The sequence below is a fragment of the Bubalus bubalis genome, chromosome 23 (genome assembly GCF_019923935.1).
Source record: "Bubalus bubalis isolate 160015118507 breed Murrah chromosome 23, NDDB_SH_1, whole genome shotgun sequence".
Taxonomy (NCBI): Eukaryota; Metazoa; Chordata; class Mammalia; order Artiodactyla; family Bovidae; genus Bubalus; species Bubalus bubalis.
Genome location: NC_059179.1, coordinates 45582887 through 45600344, shown reverse-complemented (window position 1 = coordinate 45600344; position 17458 = coordinate 45582887). Strand labels below are relative to the sequence as shown.

General features: G+C 44.3%; 1 protein-coding gene across 4 annotated transcripts in view; it reads left to right on the top strand.

Moving 5' to 3' along the window:
- The window catches only part of ADAM12 (ADAM metallopeptidase domain 12), a 392390-nt gene that overhangs the window by 358979 nt on the left and 15953 nt on the right, over positions 1-17458 (top strand). For all 4 annotated transcript variants that reach the window (XM_044935396.2, XM_044935395.2, XM_025273894.3 and 1 more), the window contains one exon: positions 1919-2098. In XM_044935396.2, the coding sequence (XP_044791331.2) occupies positions 1919-2098 (180 nt within the window). The remainder of the gene's footprint in view (positions 1-1918; positions 2099-17458) is intronic.

Sequence of the window (17458 nt, the reverse complement as noted above, 5' to 3'; positions counted from 1 at the left end):
TGGGGGAGGGGAGGGGACTGGGCCTGCCCTCAGGCCGGGTCCTGATGCTGGACCCCTGCTGTGGTGCAAGGGTGCCATGGACTGGGTAGGGGGGGCTTCTGTGGCTCCCTGCTACTCCCAGGGTATTTCTAAGGGTCACAGTGAGGGTATGTCTAAGGGTCACACTGAGGGTACTTCTAAGGGTTACTCCCAGGATATTTCTAAGAGTTACTCCCAGGGTATCTCTAAGAGTCACAATGAGGGTATTTCTAAGAGCTACTCCCAAGGTATTTCTAAGCATTACCCTGAGCCCTTGGTTGGGCCCATTTTGCTCCAACCACGAACTGTGGAAGCTCTGTCCAACCCATAGCTTCAAAGAGCTGGATCCTTAAAGGGCCTCCCGCTCCCTGCTGTCTCTTAACTTTCCTAGTGCCCTGGTGAATGTTGACTAGCGTTCACTCTGATATTTAGTTACCCCCACCCAGTGTTTCTGATATATCTACAAGAATTCCTGAATATTGAACTCATTCAACAAGAGTCCAGATTGTAGAGGAAAGTGTTTGTGTCAATAAATGACAAATGATTTTTCAAACCATTATCAGGTATTCAGTAGGCAAAAAAAAAAAAAAAGAAAAGAAAATCTATTTTATCTCCCTCAATCCAAAAAGTGTGGAGAGTTGGGTCCCAAAGAGAAGCCATTCCTAATAAGCATTGCCACTTTCCACCCCCAACCATGGACATGAGGGAAAAACAGCTTTATTTGTGAGAGTCAAAGATGCAGCTTTATTTTGAAGGACCAGAAACCAGAAATGACCCAAATACCAATCAACAGGCAGAAGGCTAAACACATTTTGTTATATTTACACAGTGGGATGCTATTCAGAATAAGACAAAATGAACTGTTGATACACATGATATCTTGGATACATCTCAAAATAATCATGCCGAGTGAAAGAAGCCAGACCAAAAACAATGATTCCATTTTTATAAAATTCTAGAAAATGCAAACCAATTTATAATGACCAAAACTGTATCAGTAGTTGCTGGGAAAAGGAGAGGGAAGGACTTCACAAGTCAAAGCTCTAGTGAAAATGAGACATAGCTGATGACGGTGATGGGTATGTTCATTTTTTCTCTTGTGATGGTTTCATGGCTGTGAACCTCTATCGGAATTTACCAACTGTACATTTTAAATATTGACTGCAACTAACAGTCAATTAAACCTCAGTAAAGCTGTTTTTAGAGGGAAAGGAATAAAAGAGGTAGGCAGGGAGGGGCAGGGTGTGTGAGGCTCACTCTGCGTCCAATCTCATCTGTCACTAAAAACAAGGCCATGTGGGCAGTGTTCCTCCGGACCCAGCCCCAGCCTCCACCCTTGGCTTCCAGAATCCCCGATGCTGCTCCTTCCTTGGTTCTCATCGAGCCTTGTGCACACTGAACTGCATCTCATTTTCACAAGTCCTTTGGAATTCCCTGAATTTCTGGTTTGTATCTTTACACGTGGTGGCACTTCCTTGCACCTACCTGCCAATTAATTAATCCAGTTTTTAAAAATTCAAACAGAAATTGATCCCAGAGCTAAATGGGAAGGAAATTAAAATAAAGGGGAGGGTGGATATAGGTATACGTATAGCTGGTTCACCTTGCTGTACAGTAGAAACGAACACAACATTGAAAAGAACATACTCAAGAAAGAAATTAAAACCTAAGAAAAAAGTCACTCCCCATGGGTTCAGATTTGGGGGTGGAGAAGGGTGCTTCTGTTAGAATTTTGACATTTACGTAAATAATAATAGATTCCCTTTCCTGTAACTCCTTGATTTCTCGCCCTTCCTCGAGCCCCTTCCCTGCCTCAGCTTTAGCAGAGGCGTTAGCAGTGGGTGTCCTCTGGGGATACCCAGTAATGATCACATCGTGGCTCTTTGCTCTGACCCCACAGGACAACACCCGGAGAGTGCCGCCGTGTCAGCACATGGACATCAGCAGACCCCTCAAAGCCCCCGACGCCCCTCGGCCGAGTTCCCCGCAGCGAGGGCTCCCACCCCTGCACCAGGCTCCTCGTGTGCCCTGCGTCCCCGCCAGACCCCTGCCGGCCAACCCTGCACTCAGGCAGGCCCAGGTACGCCCGCAGCTCTTAACCTGATGGAGGTGCTTGGAATCCGGACCCTGCTACTTGCCAGCGTCTGAACTTGGACAAGTTGCTTAAGTTCTCAGCACCTATATAAAACAGAGTTAATTCAGCTCCTGAGATGGGGAAATGAGACCATCCACGGAAAGCATTTAGTACAGTGTTGGATGCATAGCTGTGGTGCCGTATAGTTTAGCTATTCTGAGGGATATTTTTTAGTTTATTTTTGGTTGTACTAGGTCTTCGTTGCTACACGTGGGCTTTCTCTATTTGCAGTGTGCGGGCTTCTCGCTGTGATGGCTTCTCTTATTGCAGAGCGTGGGCCCCAGGGCGTGGGCTCAGTGGTTGTAACCACAGGCTTAGTTGCTCTGAGGCATGCGGAATCTTCTCCGACCAGGGATCACACCTTTGTCCCCTGCGTCGGCAGGCGGATTCTTAACCACTGGACTGCTGGGGACGTCCTCTTAGGAATATTTTTATCTCTTCTATTCAGAATAGTGAGGGTGCCCATTCAGCTTGTCGTCTATACCAACAGTCTCCAAGCTTTTTGGCACCAGGGTCTGGTTTCATGGAAGACAGCTTTTCCATGGCTGAGGGGTGGGGAGGACGGTTTCCGAATGATTCAAGCTCATTACACTACACTTATTGTGCACTTTATTTCTATTATCATATCACCTTCACCTCAGATCATCAGGCATTAGATCCCAGAGGCTGGGGACCCTTGATCTATGTACTACAACATTTTGGAGAGTGACAGGTGGCACTGTGAATAATTTGGCTTGGCCAATAAAACAGATATTTACAATAAATACAATAAGATACCTGATACTTTGGCCCCCTGATGCACAGAGCTGACTTATTGAGAGATAGGAATGGTAATGGGCATCCTTTCTTAACATTTTCCACCTTCAAAAATTATTTACAAAAATCTTTACCACTGATTCAGTTTCTGCACACCAGTTACAAGAGTATATAACACACTTTATGTGTACGATCCCATTTTTATGTTGTTGGAAGTAACGGTTTCTGTTTGTATGACAGGAAACTTGAGGTGGGAACAAAAGTAAAAACCGAATGCAAAGTACAAAGATATAATCACTGGTAAGGAAAATGGTATAACCATTTTAAGCCTCTGAATATATATAAATATTTTTCAAGACTGACATGCACTTATGTTCCCATACTAGTACAGAGCATCTGTCTCACCGTGACTTTGCTGGTATTAAGTATTAATATTTCAAAGCTTTGCCCATTTGATACATAAAATAGCTTTTTCCATCTAGTAGTTCTATAGATTACTGAAAGGGATGCTGAAGTTTCCAACTATACACACGTCTCTTTTCAGCCATCAGTTTTTACTTCATGTGTTTTGAAGCTCTGTTGTTTGTGGTACAAAACAATCTGGACTGCAGTGTCTTCTTGGTGAATTGATCCTTTCATCATTATGTAACATCCTTCATTTTGGGCTTCCCTGGTAGTGCAGGAGATGCAGGAGACCTGGGTTCAATCCCTGAATTAGGAAGATCCCCTGGAGAAGGGCATGGCAGCCCACTCCAGTATTCTTGCCTGGAGAATCCCATGCACAGAGGAGCCTGGCGGGCTACAGTCCGTGGGGTCGCAAAAGAGTTGGACGTGACCTAGCAGCTAAACAACAACAACAGATGTCCTTCTTTGGCTCTAGTGACTTTGTCCTAAAATCTGTTTTATCTTACATTAATACATTCGCTCAGTTTTTTTGTTTTTTTTTTTTTTGACTGGGGTTTGCAAGGAATGTGTCTTTCCATCTTTTTACTTTTACTTATGTCATTTCACTTGAAATGAGTTTCTGAGAAACAGCATATAGTTGAGGCATGTATTTTTCATCCATTCTGTCACTGGCTTTTCACTGGTGTATACAGACCATTTATTTTTAATATAAATTATTAATAGAATTGAAGCCTATCTTTTTAATGTTTTTATCATGCTCCTCTTTCCTGACTTCCTGTGGGCTTGTTAAACGTTTTTCACTATTCCATATTGATTCATCTATAGTGTTTATGAAATATGTCTGTCTGTACTTTTTTGTCTGGCTGTCTTAGGGCAGAGTTTCTCAGCCTCAGCATCGTTGACATTTTGGGCTGGATGACTCTGTGTTGTATCGGACTGTCCCGTGTATCATAGAGTGTTTAGCAGCATTTTGGTTTCTACCAACTGTAGATGGCAGCAGCATGTGTAATCATGCCTCTAAACATGGCCAGAGGTCTCCTAGGAGACACAATCACCCCTAACTGAAAACTGCTGCTCTAAAGATTACATTGTATGTACATAATGTATCACAGTCTACTAGTATCGATATTTTATCACTTCAAGTGGAAGGTAGAGCTTCACCATCCTTTCCGCCCCTTTATTCCTCTCCCTCTGTGATATGGATGCCTTCAGTGTTACCTTTATGTAGTGAGACCTCTTTAGATGTCATTTTTGCTTTTAACCACCAAGCATCATTTTTTAAACTTAAGGAGAATGGTTTACAGGACCTACTCATACCATCCCTCCACCTGTTCTTTCTTCACTTCTGATGCCCCAGGTTTTTTTCTGTTATCATTTCCTTCCTATCTAAAAAGACTTCTTTTATTCCGTTAAAGCAGGTCTGCTGGTGAAAAATTCTTAGTTTTCCTTCCTCTGGACATGTCTGTTTTGCTTTCATTACTGAAAAATATTTTCCATGGATATAGAATTCTGGGTTGACTGTTTTCTTCTTTCAAGATGTGCAAAGTGTTGCCCTGCTTCCTTCTGGTCTTTGTGGTGATAAGAAATCCACTGGGAAGTTCCATCCACAGGCTTTGTTCCAGGGAAGAGATGAGGCCTGTTACTGTAGGGAGGGATGGGTAACGGGGCTGGGCCATGTCCAGGATGAGGTACCCAGTGGGGACAGCAGGGCATGGCTTTTTTCTAGTCTCACCTGGAGGCAGAATTAGGCCGGGTATGGCCACAATGTATCTCTTACTGGCTCATGCTGCTCCTGTTCTTTTAGCTAAAGATACGCTCTCCTCAGGCCTTTTTTTTTTATCTTTTCTTTTTTTCAGTCTGATGCTATTGGCATTTTCAGATGAGGAGGGGGGCACCTCCCCAGAGCCCAGGCCAAGATATAAAGAAGGGGGAAACAGAAAAAAACAAGGACTCGCTACTGGGCAGTTCCTCGAGTTCTGAGGTCCCTGTTGTTGTTTAGTCACTAAGTTGTGTCTGACTGTAGCCCGCCAGGCTCCTCTGTCCATGGGATTCTCCAGGCAAGAATACTAGAGTGAGTTGCCATGCCCCTGCTCCAGGAGATCTTCCAGACCCAGGGATCAAACCTGCGTCTCCTGTGTCTCCTGCGTTGGCAGGCAGCCTCTTTATCACTGAGCCACCTGGGAAGCCCTCTGAGATCCCGAGCCAGTCCATTTACTTTTCTCCATCTCTCAGAGTGTCTGTCGGTTGCTTTATGGACTTTCTCCAGACTTTTATGTTGCAATTTGCAGGAGGAATAGGGTGAAATGTGCTTATTTCATCTCACCCAGACCTCATTTCTCTCTGCATTTCTTTGACTGCTGGTACACTTGAACTGCTTTTTGTATATCTATTAACAAAGTGTGCTGGTAAATTGTCTGTCCAAAAAAAAAAAAAGCCTTGATTTGTAGGTGATTTCTCTTCTGTAAAAACTCCACCATGATCAATTTCGGGTTATTGAGGTGATGTCTCTGAATCAAGAGCAGAGAATCAGCAGGTATGTGCTGGTAGCCGCTGGCTCCAGCACACAGCTGCTATTAACTGTATTTGTTCTGAGAGTTGTCTGTTCCCATGCTTTGCCTGTCTTTCTCTGTTTGAGAGTTTTTCTTCCTTATTCGTTCGAGTTCATTCTCTTAATAGCTTAAGAATCCTTCCCCATTTCCAGTAATTTACTGTAAACATCTCCCTCATTTGCCTTTCAGTTTTATTTACGCTGGGCTTTTTTTTTTTTTTTTTTTTTTTTTTGTATAAAAATTCCAGTTTTGAGTATTTACTAATCCTTGGTGAATCCTCCTATTCCTTTTATGCTTATAAAGTCTTCTCCCATTTCAATCAAGATCCACCTGTAACTTCTTGTTTGTTTTGTTGCCCATTGATGGTACTTTCACATTCATTTTGTGAACCTGTCTTGGATTTACATTAGTGGAAGGGATGAGTACTTTCTAAATTTCTCTGGGCATACGGATTTTTTCAAGAATCTATTGAAGGCTGTGAACCCTTGAGAATGTACCCATACACAATACTTCATACACAAATTTCAGCAATTCACAGAGCCCATCAGCCTCTTCTCCATGGATTCTCTTGTCCTGGGGCTTTTCATGCCCCCCTTTAAGTAGCTCACCTGTGTGCCATGTGACACCGGGACTCTCATAATGAGAAAGGATATTTTTTGTGTCTTTTTTCCCACCAGCAGTGACTGTGCACAGAAGTGGTGGCACCTTCAAGATCTCCTTTAAAGCCTCAAAGAAGGCCTCATTCTGTTTTATGAAACTAAGAAATGTTGCCCTTTAAACATTAGTAACTGAAAAATCCACATTTCTCACTCCAGGCTGGGGTCTGTCTGGAGCTTTTCTGAGACATATGATCTGGATTAGACTCGCAGTTTCTCATCACACCGAGGGGACCAGCATTAATCCCATGCAGGTGTGGTGCCTCTTGGAGGTGGTTCTTGTTTGGCGGCACAGATCGAACCCACTGACCCTTGGTGCTTTAGCATTACCTGTGCCCTGTCCCCCAGGACGCGACAGACACACGTTCAGTGGCTAGCCTTGCCTTATCCATCCAGGCTTACCATCTACACTTTCCGGAAGGAAAACACTTTCATAAACACCATGATAGTGGTTGACCTCACATCCAAAGGGTGAGTTAGTTCTTTACAGAAAATGCTTGATCTTGCCATCAAGTGTTCTGTGTGATCTTTACAAATCAAGGATAGTTGAATCAACTCTCTTCTCTTGTCCACAGACGGGCCTTTCAGGGCTACCATTTCCTTCTCAGGGAAATGAGCCTTGCAACTCAAGCTTCTCAAACTAACTCCTCGGCCTTGGTCGAGGAAGCAAACTTTCATTTCCCTTTCATCCTGTCAGCTCTTTGAGAGGAAAAGCATTCAGTATATTCATCTGGCTTTTAGCTGACTGCTGCCAACTTCTCCCGAAACACAGCCTGAGCATGAAAGGCAAAGTGTGGGCTTGAGAAAAGGCTGGAAAAATGATGGAAAAAAAGAGAAGTCACACACAGGGGTGTGTGGTCACGTACAACTGTATGCAGGCAGGGAGCCTAGTCAAATTCCGTTGTTCTGCCTGACACAGTCCTGGCCCCGCTGTGCCTGGCATGTTATATTCACAAGTCACCAGGAACAGGCATGTCAGTGAGGACACCAGACAAACCAGCCCACTGCCAGCTCAGGGACCACTGCAGAGGCCCCAGGGACAGCACTGCATAGCGAGTTCATCTCAGACTCTGGAAGAGAAAAAGGAGGAAAGAAAAACAGGGCAGGTTCCAGGAGTGGCGACCAAAGGACCCCAGAGGGTTTGGGGCAGCTTTCTGATGATGTTGCAGCCACGCGTTCTGGGAAACAAACTTACTCAGAAGGACAATGCAGATAGTGGATGCAGTTTATTACACCAGTGGGCCCAAGGCAGAGTCTCCTCTTAGCCAAGGACCCCAACCAGTTTTTGTGAAAATCTTATATACCCTAAGTGTATGTGCCCAAACCCACCTCCCCAATTCCCTGAAACTAGTCTGAACAAAGGAAAAGAAAGATACAATCAAAGTTAACCTGTGATTCATATGCCTTAAGCCTAGGTAGTTGCTGCTGCTAAGTCGATTCAGTCGTGTCCGACTCTGTGCAACCCCATAGACGGCAGCCCACAAGGCTCCCCCATCCCTGGGATTCTCCAGGCAAGAACACAGTGGACAATTATCAATAGGCCTGTGGTCATACCCCAATAAGCATAATAGAATTTATGATTCTATTCGGTTACACAGATAATAGGGTATTCTTTTAGGGATGGAGAGTCTAGGTACAAGCCCTGGGGCTCTTCCATCTGGGGGCCTGGTTTTCCAGTTGGTATGTCATTTCCATAGATACTGGGCACAGAGCTCAGAGTCCACAGTCCGGCCCAAGATGGAGTCCTGCTTTCAAATGGAGCCTGTTCTGTTTCCTCCTTCAATGATGGTTAATCTTAAGATATTTTAGGTGGTTTTTTTCTCTGGATTACAAAAGTGTTCAAAAACATGCAACTTTGCACCCCAGAAAAATCCATTTTACCATACGATCGTGTTAAAGTAATATATGTTAAAGAGGACAATGTGTCCAAGCATGTGTCCTGGAAGTGTGTCTTCGGGCGGCAGGCTTGAGCTCTGACACCCAGGCAGGGGGAGAGACTGCATCCGGGAGCTCACGGCTTTGTAGCATGAAAGGATTCCTTGCCCTGACCCCAGAGGTCATCTGTAAAGTCAACTGACTTGACTTGCATGAGGGAAGGGGGCCCTGAGAGGCCCCAGGCGAGCCAGAGACTCCAGGAGAAGTAATATCTGACATAGAGTTTTATGCTTTCCTTTTCTGCCTGCCGATTCCCTTCCATCCTGAAACCTCAGCACAGGGCGCAGACCATTGCAGCCTGGTGTGGGTCTCAGGTTGGTCGGCAGATGAGGGAGATGCTACACCAGGGGCACGTGTATGGGGGAGAGGACGGCTCCCTGTAGGCTCAGTCCTGAGCTGCCGGGAGAGGATCCAGCCTGGAGAAGCCCAGGGTGGGAGGCAGTGGGCACAGCCCCCTAACACAGACGGTACCCAGGGACCCTGAGAGAGCTCTGGGCATGGGTGGAGTGTCGTACCATCACCCAAGAGAGGGTCTCAAGTCACTAAAGATGAATTTTAAAAATAGGGGTGGCTCAAGAGACTAGGAGGTGTGACGACACTCTGGTGATTGTCTTACCTGCCAAACCCCCGGTGCGCCTAAATGTGTTCCCCGCTGAGACAACGGGCTGGGGGGGCAAATTCTGGAGTTTCATTAAATTCCTAGGATGTAGCAAACTGAAATCCTTTATGCACTTTATTATGACTAATAGGCTTAATTCACTCATCTAGAGTTTAAATAAGAGCACGTTCAATGTCACATCTAAGAAATAGATTTCTCCACTCACAGAGTTATATCTAGAGAAGTCTGTGCTAAGAAGTAGATCGAAATGCAATTTTCTGCTGTCAGACTGCAGTGTGCCATGATTCTAATGGGGGTATAGGTGGCACCTTCAATCCATAGATGAGCCATCCTTCCAACGAGTAAAAACCTCATCAAAGCATCACTTAGCACTTATCTGTCATTTTTTTAAGGTTTGCTCCATAAAACAGCATTTGAACTGTACATGCTGATGTGTGACCCTACTTGGATTGTTTTATTTTTTTAAGCCCTTCATTTCCTGGGAAAAGTTAGGAAGTGGTTTTCCTCCGTAGAATCTTATCAGTGAGTAATGCTACTGACCTGACTGGCTAAAGTTGTTTTTCCAGTTAGATACAACTTCTTTACTAGAACAATAGGAAAAAAGAAGAAAAGCAACTGAACCTATCTCTTAGATTGATTTTTGCTGAATTCAGGTCCTTTCTTGAGGCAGCAGATGGGCTTATGAGAATATCTGCCAACCCTGTTTCTGGCGCGTTTCTGTGCTGCAGAAATTCCAGCAAAGGCAGGATTAATTCCTGTTTTTATTCTTATAACTGAATGGTTTATAATTGTCTCTGTGTGTGTGTATGCCTGTTTGAGTTATTACCCTAAGTGTTTTAAGATAAGGAGCATCTTGGTTGTGTTTTGAGTTGTTATAAAGCAGCAAGCATGTGTTGAACGCCAGTTATGTGGTAGTGATCCCAGGCTAAGTGCTTTGCAGGCATTTCTAACCACCTGGAGGGGCCTAGGAGGCAGACACCACCAATACTCCATTTTGCAGAGGAGGAAACATGGCAACATGAGGCCAAATAGCGAGACCCCCAGAGGTGGAGACCAGGGCTGCAGACTTAGAATGGCTGCAGAAACAGGTGGATACAGAGCGGGCAGAAGGGAGGAACTGCGGGAAGACTGTGATGGCGAGCAGGTCTTAGATCACCGGCTGCCTCGGCGATCTTTAATCCATTTTCCCCATTTTTGCCACAGATAAAGGTGATGAGGTGGGATGGGGGAACCTTCTTGCATCCTGCAAAGCCTCATATAGTAACAGGAGAGACTTGCATTTCTCTCTGCTTTTGCTTATAATAGTATCATGCTCCAGCCATTTGTCTTGACTGATCTTTCTTAGAACCAGCCCCTGGTCAGAAACATTAGTTGTGTTGCATTCCAGATACTCATGGCATCTTTTTTTAACTGTATTTTTAATTGAAGGATAATTGCTTTACAATATTGGTTTCATTTCTGCCACACAGCAACGTGAATCAGCCAGAGGTGTACATACGTCCCCTCCCTGTCGAACCTCCCTCCCACCTCCCGCCCTTTCCCACCCCTCTAGGTGGTCACAGAGCCCCGGGGTGAGTTCTCTGGGTCATATAGCAAATCCCCACTGCCCGTCTACTTGACATATGGCCATGTAGATGCTTCCATGCCACCCTCTCCATTTGCCTCACCCTCTCGTTTCTCCCCCCACCGCCCGTTTCCATAAGTCTGTTCTCTATGTCTGCCCTGCATTCCTGCCCTGCAGACAGGTTCATCAGTACCCTCTTTCTAGACTCCATGTGAAAAATCCTCCATGCATTGTTTGTAGAGGTGAGATTTGCAGTTCAGTGTCTCTGACATTTCTCCTCCTCCACGCCTTATCTGTGTCTGTAGAACATACAACACACTGTATTTTGTAAAACAAGGCTGCCCGACATTGTACATCTCTTCTAAGACTGTAGAGCAACCAGACTCGATGTAAGTAGTGTCAGAGGGAAGTGGGGAGAGCTATTTCAAAGAGCCCTCCCTCCTCCAACCCACACAGAGTGATGAACAGTTAACACGGGCTGTTACTTATAAGCAATAACTATTCGCTCATAAATGCTTTGTAAGGATACAAATAGGAGCAAAGCTAATTTAGACCATAATTTCAGAGCCATCAGGTCCTGGCCAGTCCCTCTGAGGTTGAGCCCAAACTTGCAGAGTTGTCTGCCACAGAACGAATTCGCATCTGAATTTATTTGAATGAGGACTTGCACCCTTCCGATCTGTGTGGGCATCTGATACTTAGACCAGCCCTCACAGAGTTTGCAAGCCTGATGATCTAGACCCTTGCTTGTCAGAAATGCCAGTACATACTGAGAAAAGGAAATATATTCATCAGGATATACTCCCAAGGCAGGGAGGTGAAATACGGGAAAACTGATCGTTATAAAAACCTGTGTTACTGAAGGGAAACCTAAAGCTGGGGAGGGTCCTCGGTGTCTTCTCTCTGCTTCTCAGATTTCATCCTTTTACCCAGACGTCCACCCAAGACCCCTTCCTCCCGAGCCTTCCTGCAGTCCTCCCAGGGGTCTCTTCACTCACCCGCCACCTCGGTCCGGAGTTACCTGGGCACCTGGCCTGCTCCATTTCAGAAGGCTGCTGCTGCTACTGCTAAGTCGCTTCAGTCATGTCCGACTCTGTGCGACCCCATAGCCGGCAGCAGGAGATGTACTCCTTTCCAGGCGCACCTGAGTCCTTGTGCACACCGTGAACGCAGTAGACATGCAGGAAGTACACTGAACTGAGCTGAATTCTCAGTAGTAAATAGTAAGCCTTGTCAAGGGATCGCATACTCCCTCGAGGCCCACCCGACCAGTGAGCCATAGGTGAGTAAAGATCTTAGGCACTTCATCCTGTAAATCTGAAGTAGGGCTACTGCCCAGCTAGAGCATAAGACTTTAAATTGTAGCTACCAAGGTTTGGGACTCCCGCTCACTTCTGCCTACTCAGTAACTTGCAGGAATTTCAGCTAAAATATTTGGGGTTTCATATCGTATACCAAGGCTTCCCAGGTGGCAGTAGTGGAAAAGAATCACCCATCAGGGCAGGAGATGCAAGAGACATGGGTTTGAGCCCTGGGGCGGAAAGGTCCCCTGGAGGAGGAAATAGCAACCCGCTCCAGTATTCTTGCCTGGAGAATCCCACGGACAGAGGAGCCTGGCGGGCTGCAAAGAGTCAGGCGTGACTGAGCACGCACATCATGCACTAATACTCACAAGACAAACTCATCTGATGTGGAAGCACCTTCATCTCCCTGGAGAGAAATAACTTCAGAGGGAAGCCATTCAAGTGATTACAGTATTCAAAGGAGTGTTTGTTTTCCACTCACTTCTATTACTGTAAACACCCAAATTGTACATAAAAAAATGGATGCCTGACACTTTACCTTTATATTGTAATGGCAATGGATGTCTGTAAGTAAAAATTCCAACAGTGTAAAGGCTTATTTGGAAAGTAATCTCCCTCCCACCTCTATCACCAGGCTCACTTCCCAAAAGCAATCATTAACACTGCTGCTGCTGCTAAGTCACTTCAGTCGTCTCCGACTCTGTGCGACCCCATAGACAGCAGCCCACCAGGCTCCCCAATCCCTGGGATTCTCCAGGCAAGAACACTGGAGTGGGTTGCCACCTCCTTCTCCAATGCATGAAAGTGAAAAGTGAAAGTGAAGTCGCTCAGTCATTAACACTAGGTTTTTGTAAAATGTAATTTAGAATACAGTGAAAAGTCTCTTCCACCTGTCTCTCTCTCTGCAGAGTGAGAGGTTATGGAAAAGTTGGAAATTTTCAAACACTCAAAATTAAAAGGTACGCTGAAACCTCTCTACCCATCCCCATCTTCAGCAACCATCACCTTGCTATCACTCTTTTTTCACACCTTGGATCCTAATTTTGAAATCGAATGGCAGTGCACCTGGTACTTCTTTCCACTTTGGTTATTCCAGATGGACCGAATCCTTTTCACTGGCTGTGTAGTATTTCATGGTAGGACCACACTGTAAATTCTTTAACCAGTCCTTTACTGATGGCTGCATGGGTGGTTTCATCATTTGATACTTCAAACAGGCATATTCATGCCCAGGCACCTTAAGCCCATGCTTGACAATGGATGTGGGACAAAGTTCTGGGAGCACAGTTTCAGATCAAAGGATGTATGCATTTAGAAACTTGATAGATGAGGCAGAAATGCCTCTGAAAGATGCATCCCTATTTCTGTTCCCCAAGTCTTCATCAATGCAGTGTGTGCAGAGATTTTTCTTATCTTTGCCAATATGATAGGTTGGAAAAAAAAAAAACTACATGTTTTTCTTCCTATATATGAGATTGGGGGATCTTTTCACAGGTTTAAAATCCGTTTGTTTTTTCCCTTTTTCATAAACTGCTTTGTCACCTCTTGTGACTTTTTGTTGTTTAAAAGGTTTGTCTACCCAAAGATTACAAACGTGTTTTTCTATTTCAAATAGCTTCATGATCTTTTTTTCACATTTAAGTATTTGATCCATCTGCCATTTAGTGTATAAAATGAAGTAGGAATCCAACTTTATTTTTCTAGATAACCTCCTGACTGATCCTTAGCATTGTTCATTGTGTTTGTGTATTTATTTGTCCTTTATTGGCTTATCTTTTCTATACTAGATTTATCTGGTTCCTCCTCCATTCTTCATTGTTGTTCACTCTCTAAATCTTGTCCGACTCTTTGCAACCCCATGGACTGCAGCAAACCAGGCTTTCCTGTCCTTTACTATCTCCCAGAGTTTGCTCAAACTCATGTCCATTCAGTTGGTGATGCCATCCAACCATCTCATCCTCTGTCATCCCCTTCTCCTCCTGCCTTCAGTCTTTCCCAGCATCAGGTTCTTTTCCAATGAGTCAGATCTTCACATCAGGTGGCCAAAGTATTAGAGCTTCAGCATCAGTTCTTCCAAGGAATGTTCAGGGTTGATTTCCTTTAGGATTAACTGCTTTGATCTCCCTGCTGTCTGGGGGACTCTCTAGAGTCTTCTCCAGCGCAACAAGTTGAAAGCATCAATTCTTTGGTGCTCAACCTTCTTTATGGTCCAACTCTCACATTCTCCTCCACTCCACCACCCCCAGAGAACCAGCCCTAGATTTTATATATAATTTTCCTTTTACTGCCATTAGACCACAGAAACATTACTTTCATCTCCCCTCTACAAATCTGAGATAATATCTCTCTCATTGGACTTTGTGATAATTAAATGAAAACATATAACTTTATTAGGATGTCTGTAATGTCTTTGCTAAATGATAGTAACTTTTATTTTACTTTTTATTCTGCGTTTATCTTTATTGCTTCCATTTTTCTTTTGTACTTAGCTTAATTTTTCTCTAACTTCTTAGATCATAATTTCACTTATATTCATGTTTGATTACATAGCATGTAAATCTAGAAGCTTCCCAAACACTGCTCTATCTGTGCCTGTTCTCATTTTTGTGTTTACCGTGTTTATAGTTTTTAAAGAGTCTATGTTTTCTCCTTTGGCCCCAATATTGAAATTTATTCTGTTGTGGTTAATGTTTTAAATAGCTTTCCCTACTGTCTAAAAGCAGAGCGTTTCTGTGAAACCTTTCATAAGCCAAAATGGCACAAAGTAAAGAAGCGATTACCTTAGGACATGTCTTGTTAAGGGATGCAAATCGAGATAAAGCACGGATGCGCACAGACCGGGCTCAGAGCTCTGGCGGGCATGCTGAGTGCAGTTCCTGGGGCGGGAGCTTGGTGGTGCCACCCGCCCTGCTCAACGGCTGTTGCCCCCACACACACACTATGCTGAAAGCTGGCTTTTTGCCTTTTTGTGCGTGAAAGCGAAGATCCTCTTCAGATTTCTGTCGGTTAGTGAAGACAGGTACTAATGTAGGTCTTTCATAAAAGTGCTGCTGCTGCTGCGTCGCTTCAGTCGTGTCCGACTCTGTGCGACCCCATAGACAGCAGCCCACCAGGCTTCCCCTCCCTGGGATTCTCCAGGCAAGAACACTGGAGTGGGTTGCCGTTTCCTTCTCCAATGCATGAAAGTGAAAAGTGAAAGTGAAGTCGCTCAGTCATGTCTGACCCTCAGCAACCCCATGGACTGCAGCCTATGAGGCTCCTCCGTCCATGGGATTCTTCAGGCAAGAGGACTGGAGTGGGGTGCCATTGCCTTCTCGGTCATAAAAGTGAGGGTCTAGCAAATATATAAATGTAAAAATGATCCAAAATCCACCCATATTTATACTGCATGGAAATAACCATTGTTACCTGTTTCTCTAGGTATACAACTATTTAACTTTCAGATATATGCATATATTTCTTTATTAGAAAAGGAAAAATTAAATAGTATAGACTGCTTCAGCCCATGCCAGATACAAGGTCTGGCCTAAGTTTGGTGTTGATTTTCTACGTCTGTGTGCATGCTAAGTCACTTCAGTCATGTCCGACTCTGGGACTCCATGGACTGCAGCCCTGGCAGGCCCTTCTGTCCATGGGATTCACCAGACAAGAATAACTGGAGTGGACTTCCATGCCCTCCTCCAGTACTTTTCATATATTTTTATGTAAGTGGGTATCCATGAATAATATATATGACTAGTATTTTTTCAGCTTATATAAATGGTATCAAACTAAGCATAACAAAACATGTACTTATCTGTGTTTTGCTTTTTGTTTCTGGATGTTCTCTTTGGTTCTTACTCAGCTATGAGGCTTGTGTTTTATTTTTTATAAGAATATTTGCTCCAATAATTTCAAAATCCAAAATCTTTGGGTGTGTTGCTGCTGAGGTTTTATCCTTCCCTCTCTCTCTCTTTCTCATGATTCCCTGCTTCCTGGTCATTTCCTGTGAGCTTACTTCACTGGAAAGTTCTCTGGGAGCTCTTGCAGGTCTAGGACGAAGGCTGTTCCCCCCAGAGAGGGTGTATTTGCATCTGTCAAGTGGCCAAGGCAGCACCAGCTTGAGGTCCAGTGAAATGACTCAGGGTTTACTGAGCCACCCAGGTAATGTGTGATGTGATGTCAGTTTCTGGTCCAAAAGGGCAGTTTGTGGTTACAGGTCGGTCTGCCCAGCACCAAGGGAACTCTCCCTGCAGTCTAACTAGGGATAAGGGAACTCTCCCTGCAGTCTGCTAGGGATGGACAATGATAAGTGTTGATTTCTGGAAGATTCTTACCCTGAGGTATAGTCTTCTGCAGAGCCCAGCTTGATCAAGGAGAGGTCAGAAAGAGAACTGGGACGGGTGCCAACCCTTAACCCCTGCATCCTTCACCTTAAAACAGGATCAGAACTAAACCCCAGGTTTCCCTAATTGGGCAAATACCTATAGCTTCAGTGTGCTACTTACCCCTCTGGGCTTCTCCTTTCACTTAGATGCTGGCCTGATAACATCTTACTATCTTGTAGTTCTTGATACTTTTAAGAAAAAAAATTTAAATATATTCTATCCAACAATTTTAGAGAGAAGATAGGTCAAAATAACCCAGCCCATCGTGCATCTAGAAATGGATGATCCACCTCATAATTTTGGTTAGTTCTGTAATGTCTATCTTACAGAACTGTCTGTATTACAGCTTGTAACATCCACTTTCTGTTCTGTAGCCATAATTCCCACAGTTTTGTTAAGCTGAGGTCTACACTGAAGTGATTTAGTGCTCAATCTTTTTGCCACTGAGCCATCCTTTTCCTGTCTGGCTGAAGTCTATTCTGTTGGACTTTCAGAATTTCTTCTAGAAGAACTCTTGGGACGCATTTTCTCTGAATTTTTGCATGTTCAAAGACATCTGGGTGTTGCTTTACTTTTTCAATGATGTTTTAGGCATAAAATTAATGGGTCACACTTGCCTTCCTTGAAGCTCTTCTATGCATGCTTCCTCTATCTGCTCTGAAAAAATCAGAAGCTGGCTTATCTTTTTTTCCTTGTAAGTGACATGATTCTGTATCCTTGAAAGGCCAGTAGCTTTAAAGAGTTGTATCTTATTTCTGATGTTGGTGTTGTTCAGTTGCTCAGTCATGCCTGACTCTTTGTTACCCCATGGACTGCAGCACGCCAGGCTTCCTTGTCCTTCACTATCTACTGGAGTTTGTTCAAACTCATGTCTACTGAGTCAGCGATGCCATCCCACCATCTCACCTTCTGTTGCCTTCTTCTCCTCCTGCATCAGTCTTTTCCAATGAGACAGCTTTTCACATCAGGTGGCCAAAGTATTGGAGCTTCAGCTTCAGCACCTGTCTTTCCAATGAATATTCAGGGTTGATCTCATTTAGGATGGACCGGTTTGATCTCCTTGCTGTCCAAGGGTCTCTCAAGGGTCTTCTCCAACACTACAGTTCTAAAGCATCAATTCTTCAGCACTCAGCCTTCTTGATGGTCCAATT